A 16800-nucleotide genomic window follows, 5' to 3' on the forward strand; every position below is an offset into this window, starting at 1 on the left:
TGTCCATCGGTTGTCAGGCTAACACGTTAGTGCACACCAAGGTCAAGAGAAGTGTTATTACTTTCGTGCAATTGGGTTGTTAAGGCCAGAGACCCAGAGCTGGGTTATCTTATCCACAATTCAGAAGCAATTATCGGCAAGTTCAGGAATCAGGACCCTATTTATACTTACCTAGAACATGTATTAATTTTTTTAAATTTTATTTTATTATGTTATGTTAATCACCATACATTTACATCATTAGTTTTGGATGTAGTGTTCCATGGTTCATTGTTTGCCTATAACACCCAGTGCTCCATTTTTAATGGAGCTCCATTTTTAACGTGCCCTCTTTAATACCCATCACCAGGCTAACCCATCCCCCCACCCCCCTCCCCTCTAGAACCCTCAGTTTGTTTCTCAGAGTCCATAGTCTCTCATGGTTCATCTCCCCCTCTGATTTCCCCCCTTCATTTTTCCCTTCTTGCTATCTTCTTCTTCTTCTTCTTCTTCTTCTTCTTCTTTTAAACATATAATGTATTATTTGTTTCAGAGGTACAGGTCTGTGATTCATCAGTCTTACACAATTCACATGGGGGAGGGTACGTGCTATAGTGAGCGCTGTGAATTGAGCTGAGGAATCACAGAACATGTATTAATTTAAGCCAGAATATCATTGGCTTCTTCCACTTACCAACAACTGCCAGTTAGTCCTCAAAACACAAAACCACATGTGAATGTCACAGTTCTCTGTTCTGGCTGAGGCCTGATGTCAGCTATGTGCTCAACAGAATGGCAGTTTTCGGGAAAGTACAGGGTTTGATTGAAGCTAACAGATAATAATTCTTTATAATGGCACTTCTGGTCGAGCCAGGAGAGGCATAATTAGCCACATTAGGCTCCTTTGTGACCAAGTCCATTTACTTGCCCCACATCACATGTACATCTTTTGAGTGACCTTGGGGAGGCAGACTCTGCTACAGGGGACCCTGCTGTGGCACGAGGACCTGCCTCCTCCCCTCATTCATTCGGTGGGATCTAACACTGGCTTGCAAACCCTGCTCCGGTCCTTGTGCAGAGCACAGGACCAGACTGTGAGTTTGATTCTATCCTAAGATGGACCCTGAATTTTCCAGCTCACAGTGGATCTTCATGTCTACACAAGATCGTTTACTGTTTGTCTGGACCAGGGAACTTGACACAGGCAAAGACTACATAGGCTTCCCCTCAGAACTGATGGCAGAACTACCCCTCAGGGAGCCAGGGAAGCGGGGAGTCGGGCGAGATGGGAAAGAAGGGTGCTGATGTTGGGGTGGTAGCTCAGAGTGAGGAGAAGACCCTCACTTCCGCAAATGAGTACCGTCCAACAGAACTTCCATGGTGGCGAATATTCTGTACGTGGCCACTGAGTGCGTGAAGTGTGGCTAGTAAGGCTAAGAAACTGAATTTTTAATTCTATTTCATTGTAATGAATTGCACATTTAAGTTAAAATAGCCACGTGGGGCCGAATAGCTACTATATTGGACAGGGCAGTTTTAGATAGATCAATTAACACTATAATATTATTTTTTGTGGGTAGGTTCGAATAAGCATTTGATTTTCTAAGTTATTTCCAAAAGCTCCCATTTATTTTCTGGGCAAGAATGTAAAGAAAAGCCTGCCTGAGCTCCTCACGCATTTTGATGGCTCAGCAAAGAGGACAGCAAAAGGGGTTATGTGACCTGAGAGTGGGAAAGCCAGGCTTTTGCACATCAAAAAGGTGCTTTTTGTTTGTTTTCCTCTGATTTTAAGCGTCCTCTTTGTCAAGAAACCTTCAACAGAGTTATTAAATAAACACCAACAGAAGTGAACCAGGTTTTTTAAAAATGGCAATTCTCTCTGTGCACACCTGTAAAGAGATACATGCAATACATCCTATGATCATGGTTCTTAAACCCTGGTCCACATCACCATTATTTGGGCAGCTTGTTAATACAGGTTCCTAGGCCCCCTCCCCAGAGATAATGATTTGGGGAGTCTGAGGTGGAGCTTGTGTTGGTATTTAAAAACAATGATTCTGATGGCAACCAAAGCTTGAGAACCATGAATTATTGTACATATTCTTTGAGATCTACCCAAAGAAAAAGCAGAATAGAGAGGTTCTTTAATGAGACCTAACAGTAAGCTGCCAGCTCTTTTGATCAGAGGGGGCAGGTCATGGAGGGCTTAACTCCAGGCTCAAGGCACTTCCTCAAGGACTGGCCCCCATCCCATCCACCCAAAGAAGGGGCAAATTTGAAACAGAGTCTTTGATTTCCAATGGAGCTATACTCTGGACTGGATTTTAGAAAAAGAGGGGGAAACTTAGCTTTGAGCAGTCATTTAAAAAACTCTTTAAAACAAAGAAAAAAAAAAGAGATAAAAAACCAGGCCCTTAACTACAGAGAACAAACTGGTGGTTACCTGAGGGAGGTGAGTGGGGGGATGGGTGAAGTCGGTGAAAGGGATTAAGAGTACAGATATCTTGATGAGCACTGAGTAATGTATAGAATTGTTGAATCATTATATTGTACACCTGAAACTAATATAACACTGTATGTTAACTATACTTCAATGATAATAATAAACAAACCCTTAGAGCCCAAAGCTTTGGAGTAGAACAAATGGTTTAGGGGGCAAGATGAAGACAGCAAGCCGAGTCTCCATCAGGCTCTGATGCCCAAGAACAATTAAACAGGAGGACACTGAGTGTCTTCCAGAGTCAGGAAGGAATGCAAGAAGACAGTGTATCTTACCTGCAGGGCACTGAGGTCAGACCAGGTGATATTGGGAACCGCGGTCACGGGTTTGAACAATTTGCCTGGGAAGAATGGATTGTAATGTCCTGTGGCCGATAAGTACATTGATAATGCCATGTTGAAGGGCAGCGTGAAGACGGGGAGGTCCCATTTGCAGAACAAGGAGTTCAACGCACTTGAGAAAATTGGACTAATAACAACAACAACCACAAAACAGAATGGAAGAACATGCATGTGACAAGTCGTTTGACAAACTGAATCTCTACACTGGGGAGAGGCTTTGTTTCATGGGCACAATGCTAACGTGCTGTTGTTTCAGCAAACTTTTCACAGGGGGAAAAAGAAAGAAAACCAAAAAAACCCAAACTGAAACAAAAAAACAAACACGCGTGGAATAAATCCTGTCAGAGAATAATTCTTACATGAAGTCAAAAATCAACTCTTTGCTTATTTGGCTTTTGAAAAATTATACTCTGGGGTTGCTCACAGAGACTTATAAAATCTAGGTTTTAGAAATATTTTTGAAGTATTTTAGACATGAAGTAAAATACACAGTTAGAGCCCCCTGTGTAACCTACTTGATCATGGTACATGATCATGAGCCCCTCCCTCCTGACCAGACGCAACCGCCATCTTGAATTTCTCTATCATCTTCATGAGTCTTTAGTATATCTATTTTTGAAAAAGAGAAACAATTATCCAAGGGAGGATGTAAGGTGGTGTGGGCTGGAGGAAAAAGATCTTAAACTCGGGGTGGGAGGGGGAGCAGGAAGGGGAGGAACAGCTTTAAGTCAGGAATAGTTGGTGAACTATGTGACCTTTGGCAAGGAACTACTCCTCCATTTCCTGGTCTGTAGTCTGGGGGACTGGATTAGATCAGATTAGATTGTCTCTGGGCCCCTTTTGGGCTCTCACTTGTTAGCCCATCACTAAGGTCAGAACTCCAGATTATGGGAGGGGGTGTGGGGAGTCCCTGCTGATGACCCACTTCCTGTCCTTGAGCCTGTTTTTCGGAAATTACTTCCTGCTCAGATCGGCTCTGCCCGCAGACTCTCTCGCACACGCCTATGGATGCTGGCCGGGGGGGGCGGTGGGGGGCGCTGCAGACTTTGTCCAGAGTGGGCTACACTACTCATTTGTGTGGGTATTCGTGTTTTATATCCTAAATGTGCCATAGTAAGAAGGAAACGTATGCTTCCAAAAAACAAACAAAAAAGGACTTAAGAAACTAATTTGAAGGATTTAGAGTTAAAAAAAAATCCTTTTTTTTGAAGGATTTTTTGAATTCAGTAACGAAATTCTTTGAAGGCAGCAGGGGCAGGTGGATAAGGAGAGTTCATATAGGCACATACAGTGGTTCTCAAAGTGTAGTTCCTGCATCAGCCACCTCACCTGGGAACTGGTTAGAAATGCAGATTCTTTTTTTTTTTTTTTTTTTTTTTTTAGATTTTATTTATTTATTTGATAGAGAGAGAGACACGGCGAGAGAGGGAACACAAGCAGGGGGAGTGGGAGAGGGAGAATCAGGCTTCCCGCCGAGCAGGGAGCCCGATGCGGGGCTCCATCCCAGGACCCTGGGATCATGACCTGAGCCGAAGGCAGACGCTTAACGACTGAGCCACCCAGGCGCCCCAGAAATGCAGATTCTTAGGCTTCATCCTGGATGGACTGAATCAGAAGCCCTGGGGCGGGGGGCTGCAGGCTGTGTTTTCACAAGCCCTGCTGGTGATTCGGTAGTGTGCACGGTGGAGGACCGCTGATGGAGGGCATGGTTCTCAAATTTGGTTGTACTTTAGAAACCCCTGCGAGCCCAGGCAACACCCCAGACCAATTACATCAGAATCTCAGGGGATGGTGGGGGGGGATGAGGTGTGTATGGAAGGTCACACGCATCAGTGTGTTTGATGCTTCCTGTTTCCAATAGACATAAACCGAATTTAATTTTAAAAAATTATTTTGCTAAAAATTGTCAGACATATGTACCATAAAATTGACCATGTTAACCATATTAAAGTCTGCGGTTTCACTTGCATTCAGTTCATTCACATTGTCGTCTAACCATCCCTGCTGTCCATTCCTAGAACTTTCTTCATCTTGCAAAACTGCAACTCTGTACCCATTAAACAGTAACTGTCCATTCCCTCCTCCCCCCACATATATTTTTTTTAAAGGTATTTTGGACAACCAGGTACAACTTACCAAGTCATGGACATAGCAGACACAGGGAATAACAGCCACCAGAAATAGTTGCCCTTGTCTGAAAAGACAGCCATGAGGATTCCCAGCAGCGTGGCATTGTAGCCCTGGAGTCCTGCGGCGATTGCGGACCTGCGGGCGAGAGGCACAGCGTGGGCACGTCCTGGGTGGACACTGGCTGGACTTGCACATAAATGATTCTTGCAACTTTCAGATCATTTTCCCATTAGGAAATGAGATTATATTTAGAAATTTATTCCAAAGTCTGTAAAAGCCAAACACTATTAAAATCATGGGGAAAAATGAAATATACATAGATAAGGATAAAACAGAAATGTGCATATAGAACAACCCCCTTCAGAGGTGTCCTAGCAAGATAAGATTCCAGCATCCAGGTGCAGAAAAGGAAATGAGAGAGGCAGCTTGTCCTGCTTCCTTTAGCCTTTCCTTCAGAAAGTTATTTCTCCTGTGTCATTAAGGGCCTTTGATCTGAACAGAGTTGTTCCATGAAACTGTTCTCTAAGTCTGACATTCTTGGTGAGAGGTGTAAGATGGTCCAACTGTAAATTCACTTTCGTAGTGTTTGTGACCTTAAAAACATTAATCTTCCAACGTAGCATACATTTTCATCTTCCTGTGCTTCCATTTTGTGGTCTCCAAATATACATTTCCAAATTATTGCAAAGAAAAATAATTACTTTAACTGGGCAGAGTATTCCATTTATGTGCATATTTAGCACCAAATTCATTCTTGGGTTCCTTTTTGCCTCTCAGCCTTCTGAAGGTTGACCTATTGTCTTCCTTAACTAATCTTTTGGGACATGTAGGAATTGATGGGATTTTTGCTGGTTTAACTCTGGAAATGATACTCTCTTCTAGAATTTGGGAATATACATGAGGACAGTGGACAGCTAGGCAAAGACTCGCCTTCTCAACAAGGGACTTGCAGATTGAATGCTTGGCCGCCATTGCTTTAATGGCAACGTCAGCAAGTTGTGGAACACCAGAGTTAAAACAATAGACACTGTGTATTCACTTAAAACAGGATTGCTATTTTAATGTGGTCCTTTAGGACTGAGGAAAGTAAGAGAGAATTGAAAATCAACACATATAAATATGGCTTGCCTTCTAAATAATACCTGATAAGGAAAATGGGTCAATTTTTGCTGGAACAAAACAATGAAGGAATATTTGATATGGTACAATCCTGGACCACACCTCCAAACTGGATGCACTGTTTCCTGATGTGCATTGGAATAGGATTTAACCTGACCTATGGAGAACAAATCAGGCCCCTTGGACCTGAAGGGAAAGTGGAACATTTTCGGATTCTCTCTCTGAGAAGCTCCTTAGGTAACTTACAGTAAATATTACAAGAGCTTAGTTGTGTAATGACCATCCACTGGTGCTTACTCATTGATCCTGGACACCTAGAAGACCAGCAGCCTCCCTGACAAAACTAGAAAGTCAGGAGCTGTCTAATCCCATGGTGGGAGTTCGCTTATCACTTCCTCAACAACAGATCAATTTATAAAGTACGTGCTATTTTTAACCCAACACATAGTTCAGAAGACACACTTACACGTCTTAAGTCAGAACTAATTAACTTGGAATTTGTGATTATTCATCTCTCTAGAAACTGAACTAACATCTGCACTGTCTATAAAGAATGAATTTACCAAACTAAGCATGCAAACAATATATAATGGGATTAGTCGGGATTTTTAAGTCACCAAGACTTTTCAAGAACTCATATGCTTGTGTTGCCTGAGTGGCTCAGTCGGCTAAGTGTCTACCTTCGGCTCAGGTCATGATCTCGGGGTCCTGGGATTAAGCTCTGCGTTGGGCTCCTTACTCAGTGGGGAGTCTGCTTCTCCCTCTCCCTCTGCCCCTTCCCCTGCTTGTGCTCTCTCTCTCAAATAAATAAATAAATAAATAAAATCTAAAAAAAAAGAACTCATATGCATTTTTACCCACACAAAATGCTGATGATAAATAATTGATTAATCATTGAAGAAGAATCATTTAGTGAATGACTCAAGAGAAATAATAAAGGATATAAATAATCCCCTGACCTCTGGCTCAAGACAAATATAGAGTTCTGTAGAATAAAGGTGGGTTTTTCTGGGAAGGGTGGGGCTTTATCACTGATGCCCAATTCACTGATTAACTCCTGTGTTCTCAGAAGCAGGAAGAGCAGGCTGGGATGGATGCACCTACCTGTCCTGGGCAAGCAATAGGGCTGTCAGGGTGGAGACCACTGTTCCCACACAGCCATTGAGAGCCCACCAGGGATTCTGGACCAGGAGTCCAACCAGAATCAGGATTCCACTGATGGGGTTGCTGACAAACACCACTTGGGATATGCCCCGAAGAACCCAGTCAACGAACTGGAGCACCTGTGGTTTGTCTGGAAGAGATGAGATGGACAGAGCTAAGGAAGTGACAAGTCAAGGTGCTCCCTTCCACGCCCAGTGCCCACCCTGAGTAAAATCATCAAAATCCCCTCTGATAAAGGTGAAACTAATTTGTGATATTCCTGGAAGCTTTTTCCCTCTGAGCCATTTCCCCTTTAGTCGTACCCAGGTCCCCGAAAACCTCCAGTTTCTTTACGCTCAACCCACACTGCCCTTATTAGAATCTCCACTGCAGAAAGCACTGAATGCGCTTATTTACCATGCTCAGAGGTACAGACTCTTAAGCTAAAGAAATGAATTATTAGAGTAAAACTTCAGTTTTTAAGTACTGAAATTATGGGCTGGAGCCAGGTGCTTTCCTCTAATTTGAGTAGGTCCCTGGCCCTAAGCACTATCTCCATAAAAAAATATTTGAAGAGGCTTGCAGGTTGGAAAATAAAAAATTAGGGGCGCCTGGCTGGCTCAGTCGGTAAAGCATGTGACTCTTGATTTCAGGATTGTAAATTTGAGCCCCATGTTGGGTATTGAGATTACTTAAACATAAAATCTTGGGGCACCTGGGTGGCTCAGTGGGTTAAGCATCTGACTCTTGATTTTGGCTCAGGTCCTGATCTCAGAGTTGTGGGATCAAGCCCCACGTCAGGCTTCATGCTCAGTGGGGAGTCTGCTTGAGATTCTTTCTTTACCTCTGCCCCTCCCCCTGCTTGTGCTCTCTCTTTCTCTCTCAAATAATAAATAAATAAATCTTTAAAAAAATAAATAAGATCTTTTAAAAAAGATAAAAAGTTAAAAACTGGAGAGGAGAGAGATCAATAGAAGGCAGGGGACTGTAATGAAAGATACAAGTAGAAGAACCAGCAAGTCATTTCCCCCAAAGCTACTTCCCCCATCTCTCCAAGGGATGGAAATATAAATACCTTTAAGCCAGCTGGCAAATTCTTTCATATCACCGGTGACATAGCCAAGTGCCTTGGGGAGGTACCTTCTTCGTGGACTTCGTAAAACCTGCTTTTCACCCTGGTCCATTTTAACCATAGTGGGACTATCCTCCATGGTTATCTCTTCCTCTGGCTCCTTGAGGAAAGGACAGAGCTCATAAATATCCTAATGCAGAACACTTCAGACTGGCCAGCACTGGGCCTGGTTGCAGTAGCCACGGAGGATGAGTTAAAAAGCACTTCATCTTAGTCCCAGGGGACTAAGAAAGCACCAATTTCCTCTTGAACCATTGTCATGGAGATTATTACCCAAACCCTAATCCCATACTACTTTTGTCATCACTGTCTTTAATGCTACCATGAGAAGGTTCTGGCCTTGAGTTTCATAAGGTCCAGTTTCTAATTCAACAAATATCCATAGAACACCTACATCCTACACTAAAAGAGCTCAGACTAGTGGAAAAGACTGAAAAATATTTAATTTCAACATACTGACTGAAATAATAATATAGGAAGAGCTAAGACCAAGTACTTGAGATTCATGCTGTTGGCCAGAGGAGCCAGAGGTTAGGTTACAAAATGGCGCTCACGAATGCAGATCAAACAGCTACTTCCCAAGATGAGCAGCCTTTTTCTTAAAATTAAGTTTTTAACTTTAATTCCAATATAATTAGCATAGTGTTATGTTAGTTTCAGGTACACAATATGGTGATTCAATAATTCTATACATTACTCAGTGCTCATCATGGTAAGTGTACTCTTAATCCCTGTCACCTATTTTACCCACCCCCCCACCCATCTCTCCTCTGGCAACCATCACTTTGTTCTCTACAGTTAAGAGTTTGCTGGGCGCCTGGGTGGCTCAGTTGGTTAAGCGACTGCCTTCGGCTCAGGTCATGATCCTGGAGTCCCGGGATCGAGTCCCGCATCGGGCTCCCTGCTCAGCAGGGAGTCTGCTTCTCCCTCTGACCCTCCTCCCTCTCATGCTCTCTGTCTCTCATTCTCTCTCTCTCAAAAAATAAAAAAAAATAAATAAAAAAAAAAGAGTTTGCTTTTGGTTTGTGTCTTTTTCTTTGTTTGTTTTGTTTCTTAAGTTCCACATATGAGTGAAATCATATGGTATTTGTCTTCTCTGATGTATTTCACTCAGCATTATGCTCTCTAGCTCAATCTATGTTGTTGCAAATGGCAAGATTTCATTCGTTTTCATGACTGAATAATATTCCTTTGTATATGCCCCACATCTTCTTTGGATACTTGGGCTCCTTCCATAATTTGGCTATTGTAAATAATGCTGCAATAAACATGGGGGTTCATATGTTCTTTCAAATTAGTGTTTTTATATTCTTTGGGTAAATACCAAGTAGTGTGATTACTGGATCATGGGGTAGTTCTATTTTTAATTTTTTGAGGAAACTCCATACTGTTTTCCACAGTGGCTGCATCAGTTTGCGTTCCCACCAACAGTACATGAGGGTTCCTTTTCCTCCACATCCTCACCAACACTTGTTGTTTTTTCTGTTTTTGATTGTAGCTATTCCGACAGGTGTGAGGTGATATTTCATTATGGTTTTGATTTGCATTTCCCTGATGATGAGTGATGTTGAGCCTCTTCATATGTCTGTTGGCCATCTGAATGTCTTCTTTGGAGAAATGTCTGTTCATGTCTTCTGCCCATATTTTTTAATTGGATTATTTGGGGGCAGGTGTTGAATTATAGAAGTTCCTTATACATTTTGGATACTAACCTTTTATCCATTATATCATTTGCAAATATCTTCTCCTATTCAGTAGGTTGTCTTTTAGTTTTGTTGATTCCTTTGCTGTGCAGAAGATTTTTTTTGGATGTAGTCCCAATAACTTATTTTTGCTTTTATTTCCCTTACCTCAGGCAACATATCTAGAAATGTCAGTGTCAGAGAAATTCCTGCCTCTTCTAGGATATTAATGGTTTCTGGTCTCACATTTAGATCTTTAATCCATTTCGAGTTTATCTTTGTGTGTGGTGTAAGCAAGTGGTCCAGTTTCATTCTTTTGCATGTAGCTGACCAGTTTTCCCAACATCGTTTGTTGAAGAGACTGTCTTTTTTCCCATGGCACGTTTTTGCCTCTTTGGTTGAAGATTAACTGATCATATAATTGTGGGTTTTTTTCTAGGCTTTCTCTCCTGTTCCATTGATTTATATGTCTGTTTTTGTGTCAGTACCATACTGTTTCAATTACTACATCTTTGTAGTATAACTTGAAGTGTGAAATTGTGATGCCTCCAGTTTTGTTTTTCTTTTTCAAGGTTGTTTTGGCTATTCTGGGTCTTTAGTGGTTCCATACAAATTTTAATATTATTTATTCTAGTTCTGTGATGAATGCTTTTGGTATTTTGTTATCAATTGCATTATATCTGTAGATTACTTTGGGTAGTATGGACATTTTAACAATATTTGTTCTTCCAATCCATGAGCATGGAATATCTTTCCATTTGTTTGTATCATATTTAATTTCTTTCATCAATATTTTATAGTTTTCAGAGTACAGGTTTTCTACCTCCTTGGTTAAGCTTATTTCTAGGTATTTTATTATTTTTGGTGCAATTGTAAATGGGATTGCTTTCTTTTTTTTTTTTTAAAGATTTTATTTATTTACTTGACAGAGAGAGATAGCGAGAGCAGGAACACAAGCAGGGGGAGTGGGAGAGGGAGAAGCAGGCTTCTCGCCGAGCAGGGAGCCCGATGCAGGGCTCCATCCCAGGACCCTGAGATCATGACCCGAGCCGAAGACAGACGCTTAACGACTGAGCCACCCAGGCACCCTGGGATTGCTTTCTTAATTTCTCTTTCTCTTGCTTCATTATTGGTGTGTAGAAATGCAACAGATTTCTCTACATTAATTTTGTATCCTGGGATCTTACTAAATTCATTTATCAGTTCTAGCACTTTTTTGGTTGGGTCTCTGAGGTTTTCTATATGTAGTATCCTATCATCTGCAGATAGTTAAAGTTTGGATGCCTTTTATTTCTTTTTGTTGACTGATTGCTGTGGCTAGGACTTCCACTACTATGTTGAATAAAAGTGATGAGAGTGGACATCCTGTCTTGTTTCTGATCTTAGGGGGAAAGCTCTCAATTTTTCACCATCGAGTATGATGTGAGCTGTGGGTTTTTCAATGTGACCTTTATTATATTGAGGTATGTTCTCACTAAATCTACTTTGTTGAGAGTTTTTATCATGAATGGATGTTGTCCTTTGTCAAACACTCTTTCTGCATCTATTGAAATAATCATATATTTTTTATTCTTTCTCTTATTGATGTGATGTATCATGTTGCTTGATTTTTTGAATACTGAACCACATTTGCATCCCAGGAATAAATCCCACTTGATTGTGGTGAATGATTTTTTTAAATGTATTGTTGGAGTTGGTTTGCTAGTATTTTGTTGAGGACTTTTGCATCTATTTCCATCAGAGATATTGGCCTGTAGTTCTCTTTTTTGTAGTGTCTTTATCTGGTTTTAGTATCAGGGTAATATGGGCCTCCTAGAATGAATTTGGAAGTTTTCTTTCCTCTCTATTTTTTGGAAGAGTTTAAGAAGAATAGATATTAACTCTTCTTTAAATCTTTGGTAGAATTCACCCATGAAGCCATCTGGTCCTGAACTTTTGTTTGTTGGGAGTTTTTGATCACTGATCAATTTCATTGCCAATAATCAATTTGTTCAAATTTTCTATTTCTTCCTGACTCAGTTTTTGGAGGTTATATGTTTCTAGGAGTTTATCTGTTTCTTCTAGGTTGTCCAGTTTGTTGGCCTCTAGTTTTTCATAATATTCTTTTACAATCTTTTGTATTTCTGTGGTGGTAGTTGTTATTTCTCTTCTTTTGTGATTTTGTTTATTTGAGTACTCTCTCTCTTTTTTCTTGATGATTCTGGCTAAAGGTTTCTCAATTTTTTTGCTCTTTTCAAAGAACCAGCTCCTGGTTTCATCAGTCTGTTCTATTGTTTTTTAAATTTCTATATCATTTATTTCTACTCTAATTTTTATTATTTCCTTCCTTCTACTGATTTTGGCTTTTGCTTGTTCTTTATTTTCTAGCTCCTTTAGGTGTAATGTTAGGTTGTTTGAGATTTTTCTTGCTTCTTGAGGTAGACCTGTGTTGCTATTCTTCCCTCTTAGAAATGCTTTTGCATCCCAAAGATTTTGGACCCTTGTGTTTTCAATTTCATTTGTTTCCATGTATTTTTGGATTTACTCTTTGATTTCTTGGTTGATCCATTCATTGTTTAATAGCATGTTATTTAACATCCATGTATTTGTGCTCTTTCCAGATTTTTTTCTTGTGATTTCTAGTTTCATAGTGTTGTGGTCAGAAAAAAATGCATGGTATGACTTCAATCTTTTTGAATTTGTTGAGACTTGTTTTGTGGTGTAATATGCGATCTATTCTGGAGAATGTTCCATGTGCACTTTAAAAGAATGTGTATTCTGCTGTTTCAGGGTGGAATGTTCTGACTATATCTGTTAAAATCCATCTGATCCAATGTGTCATTCAAAGCCACTGTTCCCTTGTTGATTTTCTGTTTGGATGATCTGTCCATTGATGTTAAGTGGAGTGTTAACGTGCCCTACTATTATTGTATTACTATCAGTGATTTCCTTTATGTTTGTTACTAACTGTTTTAAGTATTTGGGTGCTCCCATGTTGGATGCATAAATATTTACAATTGTTATACCTTCTTGTTGGATTTTCCCTTTATTATTATATAGTGTTTTTTTTTTTGTCTCTTGTTACTATCTTTATTTTAAAGTTTATTTTGTCTGATATAAGTATTGCTACCCCAGCTTTCTTTTCACATCCATTTGCATGATAAATGTTTCTTCATCCCTTCACTTTCAGTCTGTACGTGTGTTCAGGTCTGAGATGAATCCCTTGTAGGCAGCATATAGATGATGATTCTTCTTCTTCTTCTTCTTCTTCTTCTTCTTCTTCTTCTTCTTCTTCTTCTTCATTTTTTAATCCATTCTGCCACCCTATGTCTTTTGATTGGAGCATTTAGTCCATTTACATTCAAAGTAATTATTTATAGGTATGTATTTATTGCCATTTTGTTCCTTGTTTTATGGTTGTTTTTGTAGTTCTTCTCTGTTCCTTTCTACTTTTGCTCTCTTCTCTCATGATTAGTTGGCTTTCTTTAGTGATATATTTGGATTCCTTTCTCTTTAATTTTGCATATCTATTACTGGGTTTTGATTTGTGGTAACCATTCAGTTTGTATATAACATCTTCTGTATATAGCAGTCTATATTAAGTTGATGGTCACTTAAGTTTGAACCCATTCTTTACTCCACTAGCCCCATATTTTAGGTATATGGTGTCATACGTTACATCCTTTTATTTTGTGAATCCTTTGACTGATTTTTACAGATATATTTATGTTTACTGCGTTTGTGCTTCTTACTTTCCTTTCTCTTGCTTATGGTCCTTCCTTTTCACTCAAAGAGTCTCCTTTAATATTTCTTGTAGGGCTGGTTTAGTGGTCATGAATTCCTTTAACTTTTGTTTGTCTCAGAAGCTCTTTATCTCTCCTTCTACTCTGAAAGATAGCCTTGCTGGATAGAGTATTATTGGCTGCAGATTTTTTTTCCTTTCAGCACTTTGAATACGTGATGCCACTCTCTTCTGGCCTGCAAAGTTTCTATTGAAAAATCAGCTGATAGCCATACGAGGTTTCCCTTGTATGTGTTTTCTCTTGCTGTTTATAAAATCCTCTATCACTACTTTTTGCCATTTTAATTACTGTGTGTCATGGTGGGAACCTCCTTGGTTTGATTTTGTTGGGGGCTCTCTGTGCGTCCTGGATCTGGATTTCTGTTTCCTTCTCTAGATTTGGGAATGTTTCAGCTATTATTTCTTCAAATAAATTTTCTGTCCCCCTTTCTTTCTCTTCTTCTTCTGGATCCCTATAACGTGAATGTTATTATGCTTGATGGTGTTGCTGAGTTCCCTAAGTCTATTCTCATTTTTGCTTATTTTTTTTCCCTTTTACCTGCTTAGCTTGATTGCTTTCCTTTACTCTGTCCTCTAGGTCACTGATTCATTCTTCTGCTTCCTCCAGTCTTCTATTTATTCCATCTAGTGTATTTTTAATTTCATTTATTATGTTCTCATCTTTGATTGGTTCTTTTTTTTATCTTATCATTAAGGGTCTCAGTGATGTCCTCCATTCTTTCCTCAAGTCCAGTGAGTATCTTTATGATCATTTCTTTAAATTCTCTATCAGGCACATTATTTATCTCCATTTCATTTAGATCTCTTGCTGTGATTTTGTCCTGTTCTTTCATTTGGGACATATTCCTCTGTCTCCTCATTTTGTTTAAGTCTCTGCTTCGGTTTCTCTGTGTTAGGAAAGTCAGCTGTGTCTCCCGCACTGGAAAGCAATGACCTTACGAAGAAGAGGTTCTGTAGTGTCCTGCAATGTTCACCAGAACCTGGTGCTCCGGGGGAGTCTTCTGTGTGTGTTGTGCACACAGCTGTTGTGACTGAGCTGCTTTTTCCTTCAGTCCAGTCATCTGCAGTGACCTTCTTTGCCTCTTGTGGGCAGGCTTTGATCTTGGCAGTAAGAGTGGGCTAATATTCGATGCCTTGGGTTTGAGCTGAGTCAGGCCAGGCGTTTGCCAGAGATATAGCAGCACCGAACCGCAGGCTGTTCTCCCTGTCTTGTCTTCTGAGAAGCTTTTGTTGGTGGGCAGGGCTGCAGTCAGGCTTGATGTCTTCCCCGAGCCCACTGTGGGGGCTGCAGTCCGACTGGTGTACATCGTTCTATTCCCCTATCCCTGGGACAGGACTCACTTTGGAGTGGTGCTGGTCCCTGCTGGGGCTGCTTGCACCCTGCTAAGCCTGTGGCACTGTCCTGAATTGGCTCTGAGCAAAAGGGGCCCCTCTGCGGTGCTGGGACTGGGGCAGGTTTGTCTGCAGGGGGCGGAGCAGTGGGGAAGCAGTATTAGCAAGTTCGGTAGAGAGTATCAGCAACGGCTGGTTCCTCCTGCAGGTGTCTGTGTGCTTATGCTGGGGGCCGTAGGAGGAAATGGTGCCTGCCAGCTCCTTTCTTCCTGGAGGAGTCCCCCAGTGGTCTCTGTCCCTCCAGGACAGGCTCTGAGATGAGTAAATAACCCTCCCCCCTGTACGCCCCAGGCATTTTTCAAACTGCTGTTTTTATGCTGTGTCCCCACGGGGCTGTTTGTTGTGCTGTCTCTTTAAGCGAGCCCGGGGTCTCAGTTTCCTCTCTCCCTCTTTGCTCTCCTAGAGCCAAGCCCACTGATTTTTTAAATTTCAGGTTTTAAGTCCTGCTGGTTGTGAGAACTCATGAATTTCAGTCCCTCTGGTTTTCAAAGCCAGTTGTTATGGGGATTCGTCCTCCCAGTGTGGGTTCCCTGGTGTGGGGGTCTGTTTCTCTCCCCTCTCCATGCGCACAGCTCCCTCCTGATGTGGACCAACCTGTGGGTCTGTTGGCTTCTGACCACATCTTCGCCCTTTCTACCCCCTTCGATGTGACCTCTTCTCTACCTTTAGTTGTGGAGTTTGTTCTGCCAGTCTTTGGATCGTTTTCTGGGTTCTTTACACTGATGTGAGTGTTATCTAGTTGTATCCATGGGATGAGGTGAGCTTAGGGTCCTCCTACTCCACCATCTTCCCCAGAAGTCCTGAGCAGCCTTTTTAAATTAAGTTTCTATTTTACAAAAATGTTTTTGTTTTTAAAGGTTTGACAGGGCAGAATTATTTACAAAACGATCTCTGTGTGCTGACACAGCCTAAGTAAAGCCCCTCATAGACACTCTTCAAGTCAAAGGTTGCTTGAATATGTCCCCACATTGGGCAACTGCCTCAGATAGTCTTTATTTTTGCAATTGGTTATTTAAATGTTTCAAAAACAGTCATGAATAATATTCTATACGGTATAGAAACTAGAAAAGGTAAAAGTGAACGAAGCTATTGAAAACCAAAAAGCTGTAACCTAAGAATTGTACAATATAAGAATATGTAAGGCACGGTTACAGTAAGCATGCCTCAGAAAAATACTAATATGACCGTGACTTGTGTTCACTACAAGACTCTTCACTTCTCATGATAACTGTGTGATGGGAAAGCACCAACATCACCAGAATGGTACCCTCTAGACAAAAATGAAGTTTTCACAGTGCCAATGGTAGACACAAAAGAAGAATATCAATGATGTCATCCCAGAGGGAGGCAAAGGGAGAAAGACATTGGCAAACCACCTTGAGCATGCAAGCAATGCCAAGAGCACATCCAGGTACGTGTGGAGTAGGGAAGCATCAAAACTCTCCGACCCCAGAAGGCACCAGTGGAAAGCTGAATTCACAGGCATAGAGCACACCACCAAGGGAATACCCCAAATCTATGCAGACAAACCAGCTCAGCTTCTCCCTGTGGCCAGGCTGTGAGTAAGGGGTTCTCACAGATAGTTTTGGCCCCATCCTTGT

The 16800-nt window shown here is 41.1% G+C and overlaps 1 protein-coding gene across 8 annotated transcripts in view; it reads right to left on the bottom strand.

The window, feature by feature from the left end:
- The window catches only part of SLC14A1 (solute carrier family 14 member 1 (Kidd blood group)), a 31774-nt gene that overhangs the window by 10021 nt on the left and 4953 nt on the right, over positions 1-16800 (bottom strand). For all 8 annotated transcript variants that reach the window (XR_006792956.3, XR_010407195.1, XM_045886791.3 and 5 more), the window contains 4 exons: positions 8288-8444; positions 7174-7363; positions 4957-5085; positions 2755-2947 (listed from right to left, as the gene is read on the bottom strand). Coding sequence is in view for 6 of the 8 variants with exons in the window: in XM_045886791.3 (XP_045742747.1) it covers positions 2755-2947; positions 4957-5085; positions 7174-7363; positions 8288-8444 (669 nt within the window). In the remaining 2 variants the exon portion in view is untranslated. The remainder of the gene's footprint in view (positions 1-2754; positions 2948-4956; positions 5086-7173; positions 7364-8287; positions 8445-16800) is intronic.

This window comes from Mirounga angustirostris, unplaced genomic scaffold, assembly GCF_029215605.1.
Source record: "Mirounga angustirostris isolate CCGP_5_RB_7025 unplaced genomic scaffold, mMirAng1.0.hap1 SCAF_14, whole genome shotgun sequence".
Taxonomy (NCBI): Eukaryota; Metazoa; Chordata; class Mammalia; order Carnivora; family Phocidae; genus Mirounga; species Mirounga angustirostris.